The 22,659-nt window shown below is 37.6% G+C and overlaps 1 protein-coding gene across 4 annotated transcripts in view; it reads right to left on the bottom strand.

Moving 5' to 3' along the window:
• The window catches only part of BRCC3 (BRCA1/BRCA2-containing complex subunit 3), a 52,776-nt gene that overhangs the window by 22,065 nt on the left and 8,052 nt on the right, over nt 1-22,659 (bottom strand). For all 4 annotated transcript variants that reach the window (XM_032846411.1, XM_032846410.1, XM_032846413.1 and 1 more), the window contains 3 exons: nt 20,198-20,285; nt 13,210-13,298; nt 11,416-11,471 (listed from right to left, as the gene is read on the bottom strand). In XM_032846411.1, coding sequence (XP_032702302.1) covers nt 11,416-11,471; nt 13,210-13,298; nt 20,198-20,285 — 233 coding nt within the window. The remainder of the gene's footprint in view (nt 1-11,415; nt 11,472-13,209; nt 13,299-20,197; nt 20,286-22,659) is intronic.

Genomic DNA, 22,659 nt, shown 5'->3' with positions numbered 1-22,659 from the left:
TACTTCTTGTTCTTGGGCCCTGTCCCTGGCTGGGATCCAGACTATGCACAGGGACAGCTGTTAACTTGGGGGCCACAGAAGAGCTCTAGTGATGTGGCATCAAAGTCTCTTAATTTCTGAGTTCATTTCCCCACCAATAAAGGGGGGTGGGCACAGGATTTTTGGCAAAATTAAATGAGAGGAGGCACATCAAGTACCTGATAGTTACCATTAACAATGACTTTTGTCAATGTCTTTCCAGTGTCTATGGTTTTTCTCCTATGATCTCTGGATGTAATGAATTATAATACATTTAGATTTCCTGAAGCTGAAGGAACCTGTATTTCTGGATTAAACTGAACTTGCTCATTGTGTATTATTCCTTAATAACACTGTTATATTTGATTTGCTGATATTTTATTCTGAATTTTTACATCTTTAAGTGATACTGGTCAACAGTTTTTTTCTGTGATATCTCTAATCAGATTTTGGTGTCAAAATTATTCTAGTTATTTTAAAAAATTGGGGAGCTTTTAACCTTTCTGTATGGTCTGGAAAAACATGTAAATGGATTTAGAGCCACCTATCCTTCAAAAGTTACTTAGAATTCAGCTGTGAAGCCACATAAACATGACGGCTTTTACAATCATAGATCCTTAATGACTATTTTCAGTCTCAGCTTTTATAACTGCACTAAATAAGTTTTCTATTTTTTAATCAGCTTTGCTATATTTTCCTATGAAATCACCCCTTTCTTTAGATCTTAAAATCATTTGTCACAAAAGTCATGTACTGATGACATATAATGTGCTTTTTTTCCCACTTTTGTCATACAGTACAAAGTGTAGGAAGTACAGTTTAAAGAAGTCTAACATAGACTCCAGTAGCCACTTTAACAAGGGTACAGAATTTTCCATCAACAACTCTAAAAAAATTCCCTCATGGTAAGCCTTTATACTCATACCCCACCCCAATCCATAAGCCCTAGCAACCACTGACTTATTCTCTATCCCTATAATTTCATTTTTCAGAATATCACATAAATGCAATCATACAGCAGATAGCCTTTGAGACTGCCTTCTTCCACTTAGCCTCCGAAATTCTTACAAGTTGCCTATATCAAAAGTTCATTCCTTTTTATTGTTGAGCATTTCTCCACCATATGGGTGTCTTACAGTTTGATAATCTACTCACCTATGGAAGGAATTTGGGTTGTTTCCATTTTATGGCAGTTATGATAAAGCTGCTATAAATATATGCATACAAGCTTGTGTGAAATTATGTTCATTTCTCTATGGCAGGTAACAAGAAACTGCTAAGTCCCAGTTTTCTAAAGTGACTTCATCACTGTGCATTTCCACCAGCATTTTATGAGTTCCAGTTCCATGTTCATTTTCTTTTTTTTTTTTTTTAAAGATTTTTTATTTATTTATTTGTCAGAGACAGAGGGAGAGAGAGTGAGCGAGCACAGGCAGACAGAGAGGCAGGCAGAGGCAGAGGGAGAAGCAGGCTCCCCACGGAGCAAGGAGCCCGATGTGGGACTCGATCCCAGGACGCTGGGATCATGACCTGAGCCGAAGGCAGCCGCTTAACCAACTGAGCCACCCAGGCGTCCCCCATGTTCATTTTCTTAATAGCTAGTGATATTCACCATCTTTTCATGTGCTTATTTGCTATCCTTATATACTTGAAGTATTTGTTCATGTCTTTTGCCTGTTTCTTAATCGGGTTGATTGCTTTTTTTGTTGAGTTTTAAGAGTTCTTTATCTATTCTTGATACAAGTCTATAGTCAGATATGTGACTTGCAAATATTTTCACTCATTCTGTAACTAGTCTTTTTATTCTCTTAAAAGTTTCTTTCATGAGGTGCCAGGTGGCTCAGTCAGTTAAGCGTCTGCCTTCGCCTCAGGTCATGGTCTCAGGGTCCTGGGATGGAGCCCCACATTGGGCTCCTTGATCACTGGGGAACCTGCTTCTCTCTCTGGCTGCTGCTCCCTCTGCTTGTGCTCTCTCTTTCCCTCTGTCTGACAAATAAACAAAATCTTTAAAAAAATTAAAATTAAAAATAAAACAAGTTTCACTCAGCAAAGTTGTAAATTTTGATGAAGTCTCATTTATCAAGTTTTCTTTTATATAAAATACTTTTGGTTCTATGTGTAAGTTGTTGGCAGGCCCAACATACAGATTTTCTCCTCTCTTTAACTCTAAACTTTCATAGTTTGTTTTCTATTTGAACCTATGATCTTTTCTTTATACAAAGTTTGATATAAGGCTAGACTGACATTATTCTGTATATGCTAGTATAATTGTCTAAGACCATTTATTGAAAATGCCATCCTTCCTTCACTGTACAGCTTTTTCAGTTTTGTCTGATCTGCTGATTATTGAAACAGCACACAAATGTACTCTCAATTTGCCTCTCTTCTCTACTTTTCGTCTCTCCAGATTTGCCTTTTCTGGATATTTTGTACTGTATGTGGCTTAGCAAATATTCAGGGTCCACCATGTTATAGCATTTATCAGCCCATATGTCGGGTTTTGGCTATTATAAAAAAATGCTGTTATCAGCATTCAAGTACAAGTTTTCCTTTGAACACTTGTTTTCAATTGTCTTTGGTGTTACCTAAGGGTACCATTGCTAGGTCATACGTTAATTCTATATATAAATTATTGAGGAATCACCAAACTTTTCCACAGCAACTGAAGCAATGTCTATTCCCACCTACAATGAGTCAGGGTTCCACTGTCTCCACAGCCTCAGCAACATGTTATTTTCCTTTAAAAAATTATACCTATCCTACTGGGTGGGAAGTAGTATGCAATCATTACTGTTTTTATTTGCATTTCCCTAAAGACTAATGATGTAGGGCAGCTTTTTATGTGTTTACTGGCCATTTATATACATTCCTTGGAGAAATATCTACTTTAGTCCTTTGCCCGTTTTTTAAAAATCGAGACACAATTCATATAAAATTAACCATTTTTAAGTGAACAATTCAGTAGCACTTAGTACATTCATGATGTTGGGGGACCACAACACCTAACTAGTTCTAAAACATTTCTATCACCCCGAAATAAAACACCATATTCATTAAGCAGCTGCTCCCCCATTCTCCCCTCTCAACCCATTGCCAACCACCAATTTGCTGTCTCTATGGATTTAGCTATTCTGAATACTTTATATAATGAAATCATATGTGACTTTTTGTGTTTGGCTTCACTTAGCATAATTCCTCCATGTTGTAGCAGGTTTCAACATTTCATTCCTTTTCTCTGAATGAGTAATATTCCAAATGAGTAATATTCCATTCAAAGGATATAGCTGATCCTTAAACAATATGGGTTTAAACTGTATGAGACCACTTACATAGATTTTTTCTTATAAATACAGAATAGTATTATAAATGTATTTTCTCTTTCTTATTATTAACATTTTCTTTTCATATTAGAAGAATACAGTATATAATACATATATAAAATATGTGTTACTTGACTGTTTATGTTATCAGTAAGGTTTCTGGTCAACAGTAAGCTATTAGTAGTTAAGATTTGGGGAAGTCAAAAGTTATATGTGTATTTTTTACTGAGGGTTGGCACCCCTAGCCCCCATGTTGTTCAAGGGTCAACTATACTATATTTAGCTTATCTATTCATCAGTTGGTGAACATTTGGGTTGTTTCCATCTTTTGACTATTGTGAATACTGCTGCTATGAATATTCACATACAAGTATTTGAGTTCATGTTTTTAATTCTTCTGGATATATACCTAGGAATACAATTACTAGAACATAAGATAATTCTAACTTTTTGAAGAACCACCAAACTGTTTTCCACAGTGACACCATTTTATAATCCCACCAGCAACATCTAAAGTTTCCAATTTCTCCACATCTTTACCAACTTGCTATTTTCCATTTTGAAAATTATGTTCAACTTATCAAATGTGAGGGGGCATCTCATTTTAGTTTTGATTTGCATTTTCAAAATGACTGATGAATATTTTTTCACGTACTTATTGACCATTTGTACATCTTCTTTAGAAAGATCTATTCAAACTCTTTGCCCATTTTTAAATAGAGTTTTTCTTGTCATTTTGCTGTTGAATTTTGAGACTACCTTATATATTCTGAATACTAGAGCCATAGTAGCTATCTGACTGGCAAATATTTTCTCCTATTCTGTAGCTTGTCCTTTCACTTTCTGGATAATGTCTTTTGAGGCACGAGAGTTTTTAATTTTTTAAAGTCCACTTTATGTTCTTTTGTTATTCATGCTTTTCATGTCATATCTAAGATTCCATCTAAAATCCAATGTCAGGGGGTGTCTGAGTGACTTGGTTGGTTAAGCATCCAACTCTTGATCTCAGCTTAGGCCTTAATCTCGGGGTCGTGAGTTCAAGCCATGTGTTGGGCTCCACACTGGGCGTGGAGCCTATTAAAAAATAAATTAATTAAAATTAAAAATTAAAAAAATCCAATGTCATGATTATCCCTATGTTTTCTTCTCAGTGTTTTGTGGCTTCAGCTCTTCTATTTAGGTCATTGACCTATTTTGAGTTAACTTTTGTTTATAATAGATATGGATATCCAGTTGTCCCAGCAACACTTGAACAGACTATTCTCTCCTCATTGAATAACACTAGTACCCTTGTTGAAAATCAAATGGCCATAAGTATACAGGTTTACATCTGGATTCTCGATTCTATTCTACTGGTTTATAATCTATACTTATGCCAGATCCACACTGTTTTGGTTGCTGAAACTTTGTACTAAGTTTTGAAATCCAGAAGTATAATTCCTCCAACTTTGTTCTTTTTCATTATTATTTTGGCTATCCAGGGCACCTTGCAATTTCATATAAATTTTAGGATCATCTTTTCCATTTCTGTTAAAGGGGCCATTAGAATTTTGTCTTTTTAAGATATTATTTATTTATTTGTAAGACAGAGGGAGGGAGCACACAAGCAGGGGGAGCAGGAGAGGGAGAAGCAGGGTCCCCACTGAGCAAGGAGTCTGATGCACGGCTTGATCTCGGGACCCAGGGATCATGAACTGGGCCAAAGGCAGATGTCCGACTGAGCCACCCAGGCACCCCAGAAACGGGCATTAGAATTTTAACAGGGATTGTATTGAATCTGGAGATCTCTTTGGGATGTACTCTCACCTTAATGATACTGAATCTTCTGATCCATGAATATGGGATGTCTTCTGATTTATTTAGTTTTTCTTTAATTTCTTTCAGCAGCATATTCTATTTTTAACTTTATAACACTTTCCCATACTTGGTTAAATTTTTTTCATGGGTATTCCATTATTTCATTATTATGAATGCTACTGTAAACGAACTATTTTCTTAATTTCCTTTTTGGATTGTTCCTTGCTAGTATGTAGAAACATACTGATTTTTGAATATTGACTTTGAGCACTACAGCTTTGCTAAATTTATTAGCTCTAATAGCTTTGGGGGACTTTCTTGGGACTTTCTATATAAACAGGATCATATCATCTTCAAATACAGATAGTTTTACTTCTTACATTCCAACTTGGATGCCTTTTATTTGTTTTCTTGCCTAATTGTCTTGGCTAGAACTACTAGTACAATGTTGAATAGCAGTGGTGAAAGTGGGCATCCTTATCTTGCTCTGGATCTTAGAAAGTTTTCACTCTTTCACCACTAAGTAAAATCTTAGTTGGGGGTTCTCATAAATGTCCATAAATGTTGAGGAATGTCCTCTAAATTCCTAGTTTTTTGAGTGATTTTATCATGAAACTGTGTTGGAATTTGTCAAATGCTTTTTGTGCATCAATTAAGATAATCATGTGGGTATTTCCCTTCATATTATATTAAAGATTTTATCTTAAAACTTGCTTGTATGTCTGGGATAAATACCACTTGGTCATGGCATATAATCCTTTTACTATGCTCTTGTATTCAGTTTGCTAGGGTTTTACTGAAAATTTTTGTATCTGTATTCATAAGGAATAGCGCCTTATAATTTTTTTCTTTTACTTTTTTGTGATATTATTTTCTGGCTTTGGTATCAGGGTAATGGATTCAAAGAATGAATTATAAGTATTCCCTCCTCTTCTATTTTTTGGAAGAGTTTGAGAAGGATTAGTGTTAATTCTTCTTTTAGTGTGTGTCAGAATTAATCAGTGGAGTCATCTGGTTTTAGAATTTTCCTTGTCAGGAGGTTTTTTTTTACTACTGATTCAATCTATTTTTATAGGTTTGTTCTAGTTTTCTTTCCTTTTGAACCAGTTTTGGCAATTTGTGTACTTCTAGGAATTTTTCCATTTCATTTAGGTTATCTAATGTGTTGGCATATAATTGTTCAGTTTTACCTTATAATTCTTTTATTTCTGGAAGGCCAGTGGTAGTGTCCCTACTTTTATTTCAAATTTTAGTTATTTGTGTCTTCTCTCATTTTTGTCATTCTAACTAAAGATATGCCAATTTTGTTGACCTCTTCCAAGAACTTTTTGTGTATTTAATTCTATTGATTTTCTTTTAAAAAAATATTTTATTTGCGAGAGAGTGAATGAGAGAGCACACACGGGGTAGGGACAGAGGGAGAGGGAAAAGCAGACTCCTGGCTGAACAGGAAGCCCAATGTGGGGCTCAATCCCAGGACCCGGAGATCATGACCTAAGCCAAAGGCAGACTGAGCCACCCAGGTGTCCCTTATGTACTGTTTTTCTATTCCCTATTTTGTCTTCAACTTTAACACTTATCATTTCCTTCCTTCTAACTGCTTTGTATTTGGTTGACACTTTTTCCAGTTCCTTAAACTGTACAGTTAGGTTATTGACTTAAAAATTTTTTATTATTACTTTTTTAACTTTAATTTTGTTTTCTTTTTTAAGTAATCTCTACAACCAACCTGGAGGGGGAACTCACAACCCCGAGATCAAGAGTCACACACTCTACCAACTGAGACAGCCAGGCACTCCTGGCTTATTTCTTTTTTATTGTATAGCTATAAATTTCCCTCTAAGTACTATTTTTTTTTGGTAACTCATAAATCTTGGTATACTGTGATTTTATTTTCAATCTCAAAGTATTTTTTAATTTCTTTGTAACTTTTTCTTTGTCCCATTGGTTGCGTAAAACTATATTATTTAATTTCCACATATTTGTGAAATTTCCAAATTTCCATCTGTAAATGATTTCAGATCTCATTCTGTATTTTTAGAAGATGCTTTGTATGATTTCAAACTTTTTAAATCTATTGAGACTTACTTTGTGGACTAACATGTGGTTTATCCTGGAGAACATCCCATGTGCACTTGAGAAAAAATGTATTTTCAGCTACTGTTTGGTGGATCTACTAGTAACAATATTCTCAGTTTTTGTTTACCTGGGAATGCCAATTTCTCCTTCATTTTAGAGGATGATTTTGCCAGATACAGGCAAAGAGAGAATCTTGAAAGCAGCAAGAGAGAAGTGACTCATTACACATGAGGGTTAGGGTTAGATTGAAAGGCAATTTATCATCAGAAACCAGGGTAGCCAAAAGGCAGTGGGATGAAATACTCTAAATGCTGAGAGAGAACAGAGCTACTAAGGAAGAATTCTGTATCTGGCAAAATCATCCTCTAAAATGATAAATTGAAAATTTAAAAATTTTATTTCTTCATTCTTTTCACTTTCTGTTCCTCAGACATAATATCAGTTGATTCTTTCTTTTTTCTTCTCAAATCTGTTGTTGAACCTCTCAGGTGAATTTCCCACTTTAGTTATTACACTTCTCATTCCAGAATTCCTAGTTGTTCCTTTTCATAATTTATCTCTTTACCAATATTCTCAATTTGATAGTCTCTGTCCTTTTCATAGTTTCCTTTAAGCTTTTTGAGAATACTGATTATAAGTCCAATGTCTGTGCTTCCTCTAGGAATTTTTTATCAATTTCTTTTTCTTCTTTATGGCCCCAAATTTGTTTCTTTGAATGCCTTTTTTGTTGTTGTTAAAACTGGATGTTTTGAATATTATAACACAGGAATGGTGGAAACCAGATTCTACCCCACCCTAGGGTTTGTTGTTGCTGCTTGTTTTATCTGAGTTTGTGTGTTTGTGACTTTCTTGAACTAATTTTTCATAATCTATATTCTTTGTTATATATGGCCACTGAGATTTTGGTCCTGTTAGCTTAGTGGCCCTGTAATGACTCAACAAAGATTTCTGTAAATGTGAGATTGTGATTTTTTTTGACTAAGCATTTGCCTGGTTGCTATAAAGTTCTGATTAGTTTCTACAGTTCTAAGAAAGTTGATTCTCACAGGTTTTGCCAAATTATTTGTTTGCTGAGACTTTCTATTCAAACATTTGTTACAGAAGTATTTGTGATTTTTAAAAACATTTTTATAATAGTTACTTTAAAGTCTATCAGATCATTCCTACATCATTGTCCCCTCAGTGTTGGCATCTGTTGATTACTGTTTTCCATGCAAGTTGAGATTTTTGTTGTTCCTCCCATACTAATTCTGAATTATATACTGTGTATTTTGAATATTTTTTATAATCTCCTGGGTCTTGTTTATATTCTACAAAGAATGTTGTTTTTGTTTTAGCAGACCATCTGCTTAGTTAAGTTCAGGCTGAAATTTCCACAGTGGGCTGTAGTTCCAATGTCAGTTCAACTTTCAGAGCATTTCTAGTGATCTTCAGATCCTTCCTGCCTGCATGCCACCCAGTGGTTAGTATGGGACCTCTGTGGTGGTCTACTAGTTAATTCAGTTATCATTTATGCTAATTAAGATCAGGTCCATACATTAATGGCTCATGAGTGGGCCCAGAAATTTACAAACAACTTTATGAAGTTGGCGTTAACACACTCCTCCCTTCGTGTAATTTCCTGGAGGCTACCCTTTTTTGGTCTTCCTGCCAGAAATTTTGGACTGTAGTTAATCTTTTATGCTCTTCTACAACTGAGCCTCTGGATACACAGAACTAGTAACCAGCCTTCCATTCTTAAGCCAAAATCACCATCATCATCATTAGCAACAATAGCAGCAGCAGTAAAAGTTCTCCTAACTAACAGAACAAAGTGTCTGGAATTGTAGCAATTGTTAAGACTGGTGTCCCAGAGCAGGATACCTGAAATCTAGCACTTGGTGATCCATGAGAAAAGTGGCCGGCTCTCAATGCATTCACCCTAAAATAAAGGCTCCTGTTGACGAACTAAGGCTACAAATAATGAGTTATCATGTTTTTGTTGGCTTGTTCTTAAAAGAGGATGGAAAAGAAGTATTTTTAAAAGTCATAATATATTATAAATATAACATGAATATAAATATAATAAAAATAAACAGAAAAAAATTACCACAGAGGAAACAGGTAACTGAAAAAACAGAAGAAAATTTAACATTTCCTATTTAACTATCATGTCAACAAATCAAGAATAGGATACTGTGAAATAGGAATAACCACTAAACAAGGAAAAATCTCTTACAAATTAAAAATATAAAAAATTGCTAAATGAAAGGGCTGGAAGATAAAATCTAAAATATTCTTGAGATATCAGAACAACAAAAAACAGAGAGACAGAAAATATGAGTTAAAAGAGTCACTACTGTCAATCCAGGACCTTTAATATCTGACTAATAGGAGTTCTAGAAAGAGAGAGGAAAAACAAGGGGGAGATTTATCTAAGAACAGAGAAGAGAAAATGATATGACACACCAATCCTACTAACCTATGGGGAGAATGAGGTAGTCACAGGACAGAAAGCTGTTAAGGTTATCTCTTCATGTTGGGGCTTCAACTCCATGAGAGAGGAGAAATACACTGGATAAATGAAGGTGGGCCTTAACCATGAATAGAAGGATTCATGTCCTGATTCCCTAAACCAGCTTGAGACCAGGAAGTCTCCCTTCCCTATAGCATAAGTTCATTTACCTCATCTTCCCAACACTCCAAATGCCACCTTATTAGAGTCAAAGTGGAGAGAAAGGGAAATAACTCAAAGAATGAGGAATTATCCCCCAAAGACTGAGTTACACTTGAAGAAGCTTTAAATGATGGGACTTGATTGAATTATGAATAAGATCTTTTCTTCCCAGGAATATATGGATTGTTTTATCTGAGGATACAAAAGAAAATGATAGCACAGAACTTCTCAGAGTTGTAGGACAAGTGCTGTCTCACTGACAGCATCTAGCAGTTTGAATCATAGAATATCCACACTCCGGTTGTATCATATGAAATTTCACAACATCAAGAATAGAGAAGTTCCCAAAAGCTGTCAGAGAAAAAAAAAGTGCCCTATTAAAGAACAAGAGTTAGACAGGTAAAAGACTCAAATGCATACCTTTCTTAGAAAGAGTGAACCAAGAAAGATGACATAAAATCCAGACAGTGGACTGAAATGAAATCCACTGAAATCAGTGAATCTAACCAAGGAGAATAATGAAGGAAAGTTCCAGGATATCAGTGAAGACCTGACTAAGGTAGGAAGATGGAGGGCTTCAGGGAGTAATCCTAGCAAAGCAGGGACTCCAAAGATTTCTATATTACTCCTAAGAATTTGGAACTCAGGGAGGTGATAAAGGCAGAAAAATAAGGAGAGAAAAGCCATTGAAACACCCCATGGAAAAGCAAAAAGCTATTCAAGAAAGGAAATGGAATCATAGTATACTACTTTACACTGCTTGGTTGTACATGGAATAATGATATTTACATAATCATGATGATAAACACTGTATTTTCTACTCTTAGAGTCAACTAGTAGAAAAAGCACAAAAAATGCAATTATGGTTGTAACACATACCACAGCTGTTTGCAACTGTGAAAATATAAAGGTTTATAGTAAAAAATACAAGTAACAGCCCGGAGCCAAAAGATAGTGTCTATTGTCTGTTGTGGACAAAATAAAGGGGCAAACTTGAAGAACAGAAAAGTCACCAACAGAAGAACAAAAGTAGTAATATAAATACACTGGGGGACATGGAGATGGGGCAGAGCATTTGAGCTAAATCCTCATTTGTGAGGGTGAAGTAACGTATTAAGAATAGATAACATCCAAAATTAGTAAATCAAGAAAGAATATGAAAAGTATATTATTTCGAGATATAAACACAAACATCACTTTGTCTCTACTGAGGTGACTGATGTGTTTCCTTCCACGTATTTTGTGTATTTACTAGCAAGTGTGCTGGCACGTTGATGTGTACATTTCTCTTCCATATCCTTACCCAAATGGTAGCATGCTATCCATACTATACATACTATTCTCATACCTTGCCTTTTTTATTTAATGATGTTTCTTGCAGATATTTCTGTATTACTACTGAATGTCCTTGTATTATTAATGGCTGCATATTATTCCATTATTTAGATGCATAATTTATTTAATTGGGTCTGTACAGTCAATTCCCTGGGATGAAAATTAGCCCACCAATACACACATACATGCATACATCTCTGTCATACTTACTCTGAGCTCTTCTGGGCCTGTATAGATTGAAAGCAAGTGTAGAGTACTCGGCCAGTCTAAAAAAAAAAAAAAAGGAAAAAGAAAGAGAAAGAAAGACAGAAAGAACGATCACACAGAGAAGGATTACTTTAGTAGATTCAAACCTAATACTCATATCCTTACATGGGTGGTATCCGAAGACCTTCTAGAAGTGGAAGGTTAAAAGGGATTCCGATTTCCATAAAGGATCATGTACTCAGCTCAGTCAACATAAAATGGCCTTAATGAAACATCTGTTCATATGACAGCAGAGAATTTCTTATAAACATGAGGACCAAGAAACCAAGAACCAGAGCATTTGAACAGTTTTGTTGGAAGCTGACAAACTTATCCAAATATTTATAATGACAATAAATAAAGTTATAATGACAAAGCCAAAATCACTTCAGATGAAGTATAAACTTCAAGATTACTGTTTCTGGAAAAGAGTGGCTTTATGAACAATATTCATTATTAATATAACTTCTGACCATATAACTAATGTACTAAAGGACAGAGCATACTTGAGATAGTTTTGGCAAAATTCATTCCTACAATGTTAAATGGTAATTTTCTTTTTTGTTTGAACTGACACATAGTCAAACCTCTTGACATAAACAAAGAATTCAAACAGAAACACTCTACATAGAAAATTGCTAAGACTAGCCATTGACTGGGCTGTTCAACTTCTCTTAACTTCTCTGAGCTTCTCATCCATCAAATGCAGATAATAATAATCCTCAGGGCACCTGGGGGGCTCAGTCAGTTAAGCATCCAACTCTTGATTTCAGCTCGGGTAACGATCGTGGGGTGGTAAGATTAAGCCCCGCAATGGGCCCTCCGCTCAGCACGGAGTCTGCTTGAGATTCTCTCTCCCTCTCCCTCTACCCCTCCCATGCATGCTCTCTTTCTCTCTAAAATAAATACATAAATAATCCTCATCCTCATAACCCATGGTCAGGGTTAGAGCATGCTTATGTCAAACACCATACAACATATTGATAAACGGCAGCACTTGTGGCCGTTATTATTATAATTATATAATTATTATTACCATCAAATGTATACAGAATCTGGCCCCTTTTCATTAGCTCCACTCCTACCACCATGGTCAAATCTCCATCAGCTCTTGCCTAGATTACTCCAGTATCTCTCTAACTGGTTTCACAGATGTCATGGATTCCATACTTCCTCCTTCCCCATGCACCCACCTCCATCCCCCGTCCAGTCTACTATCAACACAGTAGCCAGAGAGATCCCATTAAAACGTAAATTCACCCTCCAGTGGCTTCCCAAGTCAGTCAAATCAAAGGCCTCATGAGATCTGGCCCCTGGTTACCTTTCAGACCTCATTGTAGAACGACCAAATGAGTTATTGTCCAAACCAAGATATTTTCAAGAAGGAAAGGTCCTAACCAAATAGGAGACTGGGATAATGGGATAAAACTGGGACTGCTAGAGGCAAACTGGGACATATGGTCATGGTCTTCCTCATTCTGCTGTAGCCACACTGACTTCCTTGATGTCCCCTGAACATGCCACACTCACCTTAGGGTCTTTGCACTGGCTATTTCGTCTGCCTGGAACGCTCTTGCCCCAAGAAATCCACAAGACTTGCTCCCTCACTTTCTTCAGGTCCTGACTCAATGACCCTTCTCATTGAAACCTTCCCTGGCCACCCTATTAAAATTGCAAAAAGATTTTTCTCTATTCTGTGTGTGTGTGCTTACACACACACGCGCACACACACACACACACACACACACACACAAATACCTTTGTGTTTTTATCTTCTATGAAACAGGAAAAAATAAGTCCTACAAAGCCTTGATCCATCATCTGGTACATGGCTTGCGTGCGAACATCTGTAAATAAACAAAAATTAAAATCTGCTGTCAATAAACTAGATCTCGCAAACACAAAGATTTAAAGATAATAGCAGCATATAGTCCTCCCAGGAGTCAGACTCTACAGGCAGAACAGAGATATATCCTAAGGACAATATGACTGCCAAAGTGTAAACATTTTACTGGGTGAGGGAAGAGTACATTGAGAAGTATGCAATTAAATAAGAAAAGCAGGATTAATAACTCCTCAGCTGGCCCCCCAAAACTTGATAATTCCTTCCATGAGATTCAAAGAGAAACGAAGGCCCTGAAAGTAGACAAACAGCTTCCTCAAATAAGCCTTTTGATGGACGTTTTTAGGGAAATGCATACGTGACACTTGACAATGAAGAATGGAAATGTAGAAGTATTATGGAGTAAATTCTCATAGAGACTGCAACAGAATTAAAACCAACATTCCAGGGAGCAGAAACAAAATCTCAGTTAAAAGATTACCCCAAACTGAATGGAGGCTAAATTTAAAAATTTGAGGTCTTCAGACCTCATTGTTCATTGTTTATGAAGGATACAAGAAATCAAGTATTACAACAAAATGCTGAAGGGTGTGGACTTATGCCCAGTTACTTTGGCAGTAATTTCCTTTTTTTAAAATATTTTATTTATTTATTTGACAGGCAGAGATCACAAGTAGGCAGAGAGGCAGGCAGAGAGAGAGAGAGAGGAGGAAGCAGGCCCCCTGCTGAGCAGAAAGCCTGATGTGGGGCTGGATCCCAGGACCCTGAGATCATGACCTGAGCCACCCAGGCGCCCCTGGCAATATATTCTTAAACACTGGGACTTCTCCCCCTTGTCTTCCTAAGTGAACTAAAAAACTTTTTCATCAAATTTGTTTATAATGATTCTAAGGAGTATTAACTTGTAACTTCTAGAGCAGAATGCTTGTTTGGGAAAATGTAATTTGTTACAGTGATTGGTTGGAAGCTTAAACAAAGTTGCAACCTGTATCTGTCACGGGAGGTTGAGCCCATCCAACGCTGGTGGTAGATTACCTAATACATCACTGTTTGTTGCAGTGCCAATTACCTCAGTCTGGAAGAACTGAGCAGATCTTAAAATTGTGAGTATAGCTACAGGCACATTTCTCTTTTTCATACACACAAGGACAATAAAGTCTCATGAGATTTATGAAATAACCTACACCATCTAAATCCCTTTCTTTTCTCTTTTGCAAACTATATATAGATAACATTTTGGTAAGTTAACGGTGTGGGTATGACATAACTTCAACTATCTTTTCCTCCACCACACCTACACTTCCTCCTCCATTTCCTATGTTCATAAATAGCATTCCTACTAACCCTGACTCATACAAATAGTTCAAATACTGCCTCCACCCGTTATGAGCCTCTCTGGTTTCAGATAAGGTGTTTCAACTCTCAGCCTCAGCTCAGTTTCTATCCTTAAGAGCCAAGCACTCCTCATTAACTGAGAAGTGTTTTTAAGGAGTAGAATCATTGTAGTATCAAATGCTACAGAAGACGGCGACATAAAATGTTTACTAGATTTTTCTCTCTGGTTTTTGTTTTTGTTTTTTGGAGGGAGAGCACGCATGTGAATGAGGGAGGGGGAGAGAGACAGGGGGAGAGATGATCTCAAGCGGACTCCACACTGAGCATGGAGCTTTCACGGGGCTCGATCCCAGGACCCTGAGATCAAGACCTGAGCCAAAACCAAGAGTCGGATGTTCCACTGACTGAGCCCCCCAGGCACCCCTAATGTTTACTAGATTTTCAACGGATGTCACTGATTACTTTCAGTGGACTGGGAGGCAGACTAGAGCAGGGTGAAGAGTGTAAATGAAAAGTGAGAAATGTCTTTGACCTGAAGGAGAATTGGGATTGGCAAGTATTTTTGTTGTGTTTTCTTAACCATGAGGTAAAGCTCCATGAAGGCGGAGGCTTTTCTCCTTCACTGCTTTATCCCCAGCACCTGGAGGGCTGGACACACAGTAGACGCTCGATTTATTTCTTGAAGGAACAAATAAATGATGGGGAAAATCCAGTACAATGGAAAGGGATATAGATGTTGGAGAAAGAAGCACAATGAAGAGTGCAAGGTTCTTCAAGTCACGGGAAGCCAAGATTAAGAGCCAGAATGGGGGGCGCCTGGGTGGCTCAGTGGGTTAAGCCGCTGCCTTCGGCTCAGGTCGTGATCTCGGAGTCCTGGGATCGAGCCCCGCATTGGGCTCTCTGCTCAGCAGGGAGCCTGCTTCCCCCTCTCTCTCTGCCTGCCTCTCTGCCTGCTTGTGATCTCTCTATCAAATAAATAAATAAAATCTTTAAAAAAAAAAAGAGCCAGAATGGAAGGATGTCTATTAGCTAAGAGGAGGGAAATGGAGAAGATGAGGCCAGTGATAAGTAGGTGAGTAAAGAGAAATGGAGAAAATTCCTTTCTAATGACTCCCATTTCCTTTATTAAAGTAGGCAGCAGGGGCGCCTGATCAGCGGGGAGCAGGCTTCTCCCTCTGCCTGCTGCTCCCCGTGCTTGCGCTCTCTCTCTTCTTGTCTCTCCGTCAAATAAATAAGTAAAATCTTTAAAATAAATAAATAAAGTAGGATGCAGTATTATCTGCTGAATGTGAAAGAGGAAATGAGTTCAGAGGTTTGGGAATGACCAAAAAGCTAAGGAACTGGTCCATGTCGAACTAAAAGGACATGATACTAGATGCTATGCATGATCTGAGAACTGGCTCTGGATTGGAAAGGAAAAACTGCTACAAAGGACAGAATTGGGAGAATTGGCCAAATGTGAGTAAGTTCTGTAGATTACATAAAAGGATGCTATCAACGTCAACTTTCCCGATGCTGGTAATTGCCCGGTGGTTATGGAAGTAAATATCCTTGTTCTTGAGAAATATACAATTTAGTATTTAGGGATAAAGGAGCATCATGTGTACAACTTACTCTCAAATTGTGTCTATAGAGAAAATGATAAAGCAAATGTGGCAAAAGGTTAACAATTATTGAATGCGGTTATTTATGCTGTTTTTGCAATTTTTCTGTAAGTCAGAAATCCTTTAATAATCAAGTTCTAAAGCATTAGTAGGTATGTTTGACACACACCACCCTTGCCTTTGTTCATACTTTATATCCCTACTGCTTCATGGCAAAACCCAATCCAAAGCCAAAAGACTCACATTATACTCTTGAAGGAGTAAGATCCTGGAAGTGGGTTATCAAGTTCTGCTCCAAACTAGTTTCCACTTTATTCCCTACTTATAAAACTTTGTCCTTTGCACATCTTATTGCTATGGGGGGGTACATAATTTAACATTGTTGGAGTTTGTGCCTTTCATTACAGAATGTTCTCTCACCCCTTTGCTAATGATGTAACTGTGACTTTTCTTTTCTCTATAGAGCTAACCTAGCCTGTTACTCTTTTAGGTTTAAAGCTTATCTTTATTTTTTTTCTAAATTTAAAGTCTAAGTTTAAAGCTGTCCTTTTTTTTAATTTAAATTCAATTAATTAACACATAATGTATTATTTGCCCCAGGGGCACAGGTCTGTGAATCATCAGGCTTACATACTCCACAGCGCTCACATAGCACATGCCCTCCCCAATGTCCATCCCCCAGCCACCCTGTCCCTGTCCTGCCCCAACCAACCTCAGTTTGTTTCCTGAGATTAAGTTTCTTATGGCTGTCTCCCTCTCTGTAAAGCTTATCTTTAATGACATTTTCTTCTTGTTTCATTTCTTAGTCCTAAGACTTTTATTTTACATTTGCTGCTTTAAGTTGCTGGTGCAAATGCTGTTTATGTCTTTCTTATTGTAGTTACTCTTTATTTCCCCTTTAGTATTTTAACTGTTTTTCTTCCTCACAAAATCGTAAGGTCCAAACCAGCAGAAACTGTGACCACATTGTTGCATCCATTATAAATTTGTTGGCTAATCACTTTTCACTCCTTCTCACTTGCCATTCCTATTAAACATAATTAATTAATAATTAATAATTAATTGTTTTTCCCAAGACTTGCTAACATGGGGCACCGGTTTGACTCGATTCTTCAACAGCCATTTGTAGCTACACAATTCCTCAGGCTCTGGAAGTCCACACCAATCTAGCCATTGTGAAGAGCAGTTCAGTTGGGAGAGGATTTTTTCTTTAGTTTTATCTATAGTTTGGAGATCTTCCAGTGTTGTCTGCCCTTCAACTTTTTTTTAAGATTTTATTTGTTTGTTAGAGAGAGAGAGAGTGAGCATAAGCAGGCAGAGCGGCGGCAGCAGAGGCAGAGAGAGAAGCAGGCTCCCCGTCGAGCAAGGAGCCCAATGCGGGGCTCAATCCCAGGACCCTAGGATCATGATCCGAGCCGAGGGCAGTGGCTTAACCCACTGAGCCGCCCCAGCACCCCGTGCCCTTCCACTTTAGATACTCAGTCATGCTCTCTCCACACTGAGTTGTACAGATAAATGCTTTGCTACTATGCTAAGCATGGGACAGAACGTCTTATACAGGATTTCACATATTCTGATTTTCTGTCAGTGAGGAAACCATGGCACAGAGTTAAAAGATCTTCTCAACCTGTAAAGGACTGAAAAGAGATTCTACCACACCTGTTCCCTGACAGAACATAAAGCTGCCATTCCCAGCCCCCCTGCTGTAAGAACTCTCTGAGCTTTCCATTTTGTTCTTTATTCCCTTTCCTTACCCAGTTAGGTGTTACTATTTTTTTCAATGTAAGATCTCAATGCTCTAGTCTCCAAATTTATTTTGTGTTAAATTATTTTCCTTTGGCTTCTTAATCATCGCATTATTTACAGCTGAAGAAAACATCCAGAGACTGATAAAGTTTTTTTTTCCCAAGTTCTTAAGAGTTTCTTTTTTGGCCAGAAAATTCTCCATTGTACTCATTACCATAGTGACAATATCGTTCAGGAATAAATACACTCCAACCTTCCTTTCATTGGTGCTTGGTACTTACTTCTCTCTGGCTATGCTACTACCATGGGAGAAATTTGAGGCAAATCTGATTTTAGTGTTAATGGTGGCAGGGAAAAAAATGCTATTATTTTGAGTAAAAGTTAGATAAAACCAAATACTGAATTTATTCAGTGATATTAAGGTTTTACAGGAATATATTCACAGCTATAAAAACAACACTTATTAGGACATTAGTGAGCTGAAGAATTTGAATAAGGTCAGTAACTTAAATAATAATATTATTTTAATATTAATTTCTCAATTTTCATAAATACACTGTAATTATGTAAGAGAATGTCCTTGCATTTAGGAAATTCATACCAACCATTATTCAGGAGTTAAGGTGAATACTGGCTGTGACTTATTTTCAAATAACTTCAGATAAAACATACTCACATACACAAACATAGAACAGAAGAAAATGTGGCAAATCTGGAGTGAGAGATTCGGGAATTCTTTGTACTATTTTATCAACTTTAAGTTTGAAACATAGGTTTAAGAACACCTCTATCGTTACTGCAAGCTCCACTTTAATCTTTTTTCTTTTCCAATTGAAAAAACTCTCTTGATGATATATTTTTTGTTGACACAAGATATCCCAGGCATGTCACTCTTAATGTTAGCCACAGGTCAGGTAAATTTCTGTCAGCAAGAAACAGAGCAAGTCTATTCGCTCCCTTACTCTGTACCAGTATTTAACTGGGACTACACACCAGAATTCTTTGAGGAGTGTATTATGAAAAGAACATACCCACCTAGGACCTACTCCCAGAGGTTACTATAGCAGGCCCAGGTGGGAAAGATGACTTTAAGACAGGCACATCTCACAGCAGCTCTCCCACGTGATCCTGGGAGGCCTCCCTCCCCACCCACCACTCTTGACACAGAGGACCACTCATCTGCCATTATAGTCCGACACTGCACTGCTACTGCCTTTCTGGCACTGGCGCCGTGGTGCAGGTGAATGCAGAATTTACAATCATCTCAAGCCCCTAAACTGGAAAAAGAACACCACAGTGAAAAGTGAACTTAATCCATGTAAGCCTCAGGTTACCCATCAGTACACTGTGGGGAATATCTCTAACTCACGGCTGCTGTGAGGACTGGAGGAGAAAACATTCACAAACCATTAGCAAACAGTTATATGCCGAACAATGTTAGCTCACTCTTCCTAAGTGAAGTTACTCTACTTCTCTCACGAAGTCAGGCAAAAACAACAACAAAATGACCAGCACTCAGAAAAGTGGTAAAGATAAAAAGAGAGAAAACCATTTTGTTACGCTGTACAGATTACTGGGGTGAGGAGGTAGGCTGAGAGCCTCAACAGCTAGGAAGGAATATGTGTGAAACCTGAGTTTTGTAAATCTCACCCCTCACCCCTTCGAGTCTTCCGAATGGGAGTGTACTAAACGGTGGTGTTCAACAGTCATCAAGTTTCAGTGACAATTTAATGTTTTTTTATGTCAGCCAACTGTCAGGCTCTAGTTAGTAATGGTGTCTGGAAGACATTGAAAATGGGGTGCAGAAATTATAGCTCTATTAAAAATAGTATGACATAAATCATTACTTTTAAAACATAGCAAAATAAAAACAAGGGCACCTGTTTAAGGATAATTAAAGTATGATTTAAAATAACCATCATTCATGTAAAAGAGAAAGATGATACTGATTTCTAAGAACAACAAACATGGGGCGCCTGGGTGGCTCAGTCGGTTGAGCGTCTGTCTTCGGGTCAGGTCATGATCTCAGGGGTCTGGGATCGGGCCCCACAGGAGCCTCCCCACTCAGCCGGGAGTCTGCTTCCTCCTCTCTCTGCTTCTCCCTCTCCCTTGGCCCCTCCCCACCGCTTGTTCTCTCTCAAGTAAAAAAATGAAATCTTTAAAAATAAATACATAAAATAAATAAAAATAACAAACAATACAAGATTATAATACTTACCAACATGTGAAGGCCAAACAGTTATATGAGGATGGGAATGATACCAGCCCACAACTCTCATGGGACGACCTGTTAGTTCAGCCAACCTGTGTGTTTGTCAAGGGATTTTCAACTTGTGGGGAAAAAAAAAATCTGTGATGCTAATGAGGGCTCAGAAAGCATCCTGAGGTTTTAAATAACCCTATTACAACTTAACGTCAACAAAAGAATGAAATAAGGTCAATACCCAGACTTTCCCAGACCTCCCATTTAAAGCCAAAGATATTTCTTTTTATAACTAGGATCAATTTAGGGCACCTGGCTGCCTCAGTTGGTAGAGCGTGCAACTCTTTTTTTTTTTTTTAGATTTTATTTATTGGACAGAGAGAGATCATAAGTGGACAGAGAGATATCATAAGTAGACAGAGGGACGGGCAAAGGGAGAGGGAGAAGCAGGCTCTCTGCTGAGCAGGGAGCCCGATGTGGGGCTCAATCCCAGGACCATGGGATTATGACCTGAGCCGAAGGCAGCCGCTTAACGGACTGAGCCACCCAGGCACCACAGCATGTAACCCTTGATCTCAGGGTTGTGAGTTTGAGTCTGAGGTTGAGTATAGAGATTACTTTAAAAATTAATTAATCAGTTAAAATAAAAAAAAATAGAATCCATCTGGCTTCCATTAAGGTATATAGTTATATCCTCTTAATCCAATTAGCCAATGTTTGATCAGGTAAAAAATTCATTTGATTTCTCTCTGGCAGCCCGCCAGTGTCAACGATAGCAACTGGGATGGTTTCAGACACCAAACGACCAGAGACCCACTTTGGTCTCTCCATGTGTCTAGAAGTACACCACCAAAGAATATTTTCTTCTTTTGATCCAGAAACAAAACGTTCCCATAACTCTACCTGAGGCTCTGAGTTGAGATAAGAAGCTGCCCCTTCTGCTGCTCTTGTGAGACGCTGGTTTGTTTCCCTGCAAATTACTTACATTAAAACGCAATGATCAAAAAAAAAAAAAAAAAAAACAACTGCAATAATCCTTTCTATACAGCAAATCCTAAGAATACTTTCTAAATAATTTTTTCGAATGCCGAAAGAGGTTACTTAACCTCTCTAAACCCATTCCTTCAGCTTGCAGACTGGGGAAATTCTGCTTCAAACAGCAGTAAAGAGTAAATGAGGTAATCCTCGCAAGACGTTTCATAAATGCTTAAGAAATAGTCATTGTAACTTCCAAGTGCAGTAACACGCAACAGTGTTTCCAACCATCCCCCATATTAGGACTGGACTAGTTTCATTTTGAAGCTGTAATATATAATCATAATAATAACAATAATACAATTATATTCTGGGAGATGGAGAATAGATTAGAGGCTGCCAGGGGCTAGAGCAGGGGTTGAGGGAGTGGGTGTGATTTCTACAGGGGCATCTTCATAGATCTACACAGATCTACATAGATCTTCATGGTGATGGAACAATTCTGCAATCCTGACTACTGTGTTGGTTACATATATTAACACATGTGACAAAATGGCAATGGAATGACACACATTGTATCAATGTCAGTTTTCTGGTTTCCATATTGTACTGTCAATTATTTAAGACGTAGCAATTGGGGGAAACTGGGTCAAGGGTACAAGAACCCTGCTATACTATTTTTGTAACTTCCCAGGAATCTATAATTCTGTCAAAATAGAGTCTGAAAAGAAGATGCAAAAAGTACATGCTGTAAGACACTGATACATGTGATTATATAAAAAATGTGAAACTAATTTGATTGGAGAAATACACACACACCATGAATAAGCTGAGTAGAATCATTATCCTTATCACAAAGGGCTAATTTCCTTAACACAGTGCCTACAAATTATTAAGGAAAAGATTTCCAAAGCAATAGAAAGATGGGCAAAGGGATGACCAGATAATTCTGAAAAAAATAAATGATTCTTAAAAATTAAAAGCTGACCACATTTACTCATAATTAGAAAAATACTAACTAAAATGACAAGAAATAAGATAAAGTTTTTTGCCAATCAGATTGGCAAAAATCGATAGCTTTGATATACCCTGGCCTGGGAGCACAGAAACAGAAACTTGTGATAACCCACAGTGTTTACGAAGGTGCAGGGCACCAGGCACCCCTGAATACTGCCAGAGAAAAAGCTGGCTAAGCAGCTACAGCTACAAGCACACACAACCTTTGCTCCAGCAGCTCCAGCTCTCGGACCAGACCGTACAGATCCAAGTGCGCGTCTGTGAACTGCAGGTAAGGTGTAAGGTTACGTGGTAGCACAGGAAAGGGCTCCTGCCAACCTAAATACATGCACGAGGACAAAGCAGTCGTCCAGGGCTATATTCTGCACCTCCAAGTACAATGTGAACAACTGTCTGGATACACACTGTTAAGCAAAGTCATTAGCTGTTATATATTGTTTTTTTTTAATAGAAAATATTCGTGTACATTTCCGTATGCTCAGAAT

Source organism: Lontra canadensis, unplaced genomic scaffold (assembly GCF_010015895.1).
Source record: "Lontra canadensis isolate GAN:19392208 unplaced genomic scaffold, GSC_riverotter_1.0 scaffold174, whole genome shotgun sequence".
Taxonomy (NCBI): Eukaryota; Metazoa; Chordata; class Mammalia; order Carnivora; family Mustelidae; genus Lontra; species Lontra canadensis.
Note: the sequence above shows the minus strand (reverse complement) of the source record. Positions and strands in the feature narration are given on the sequence as shown.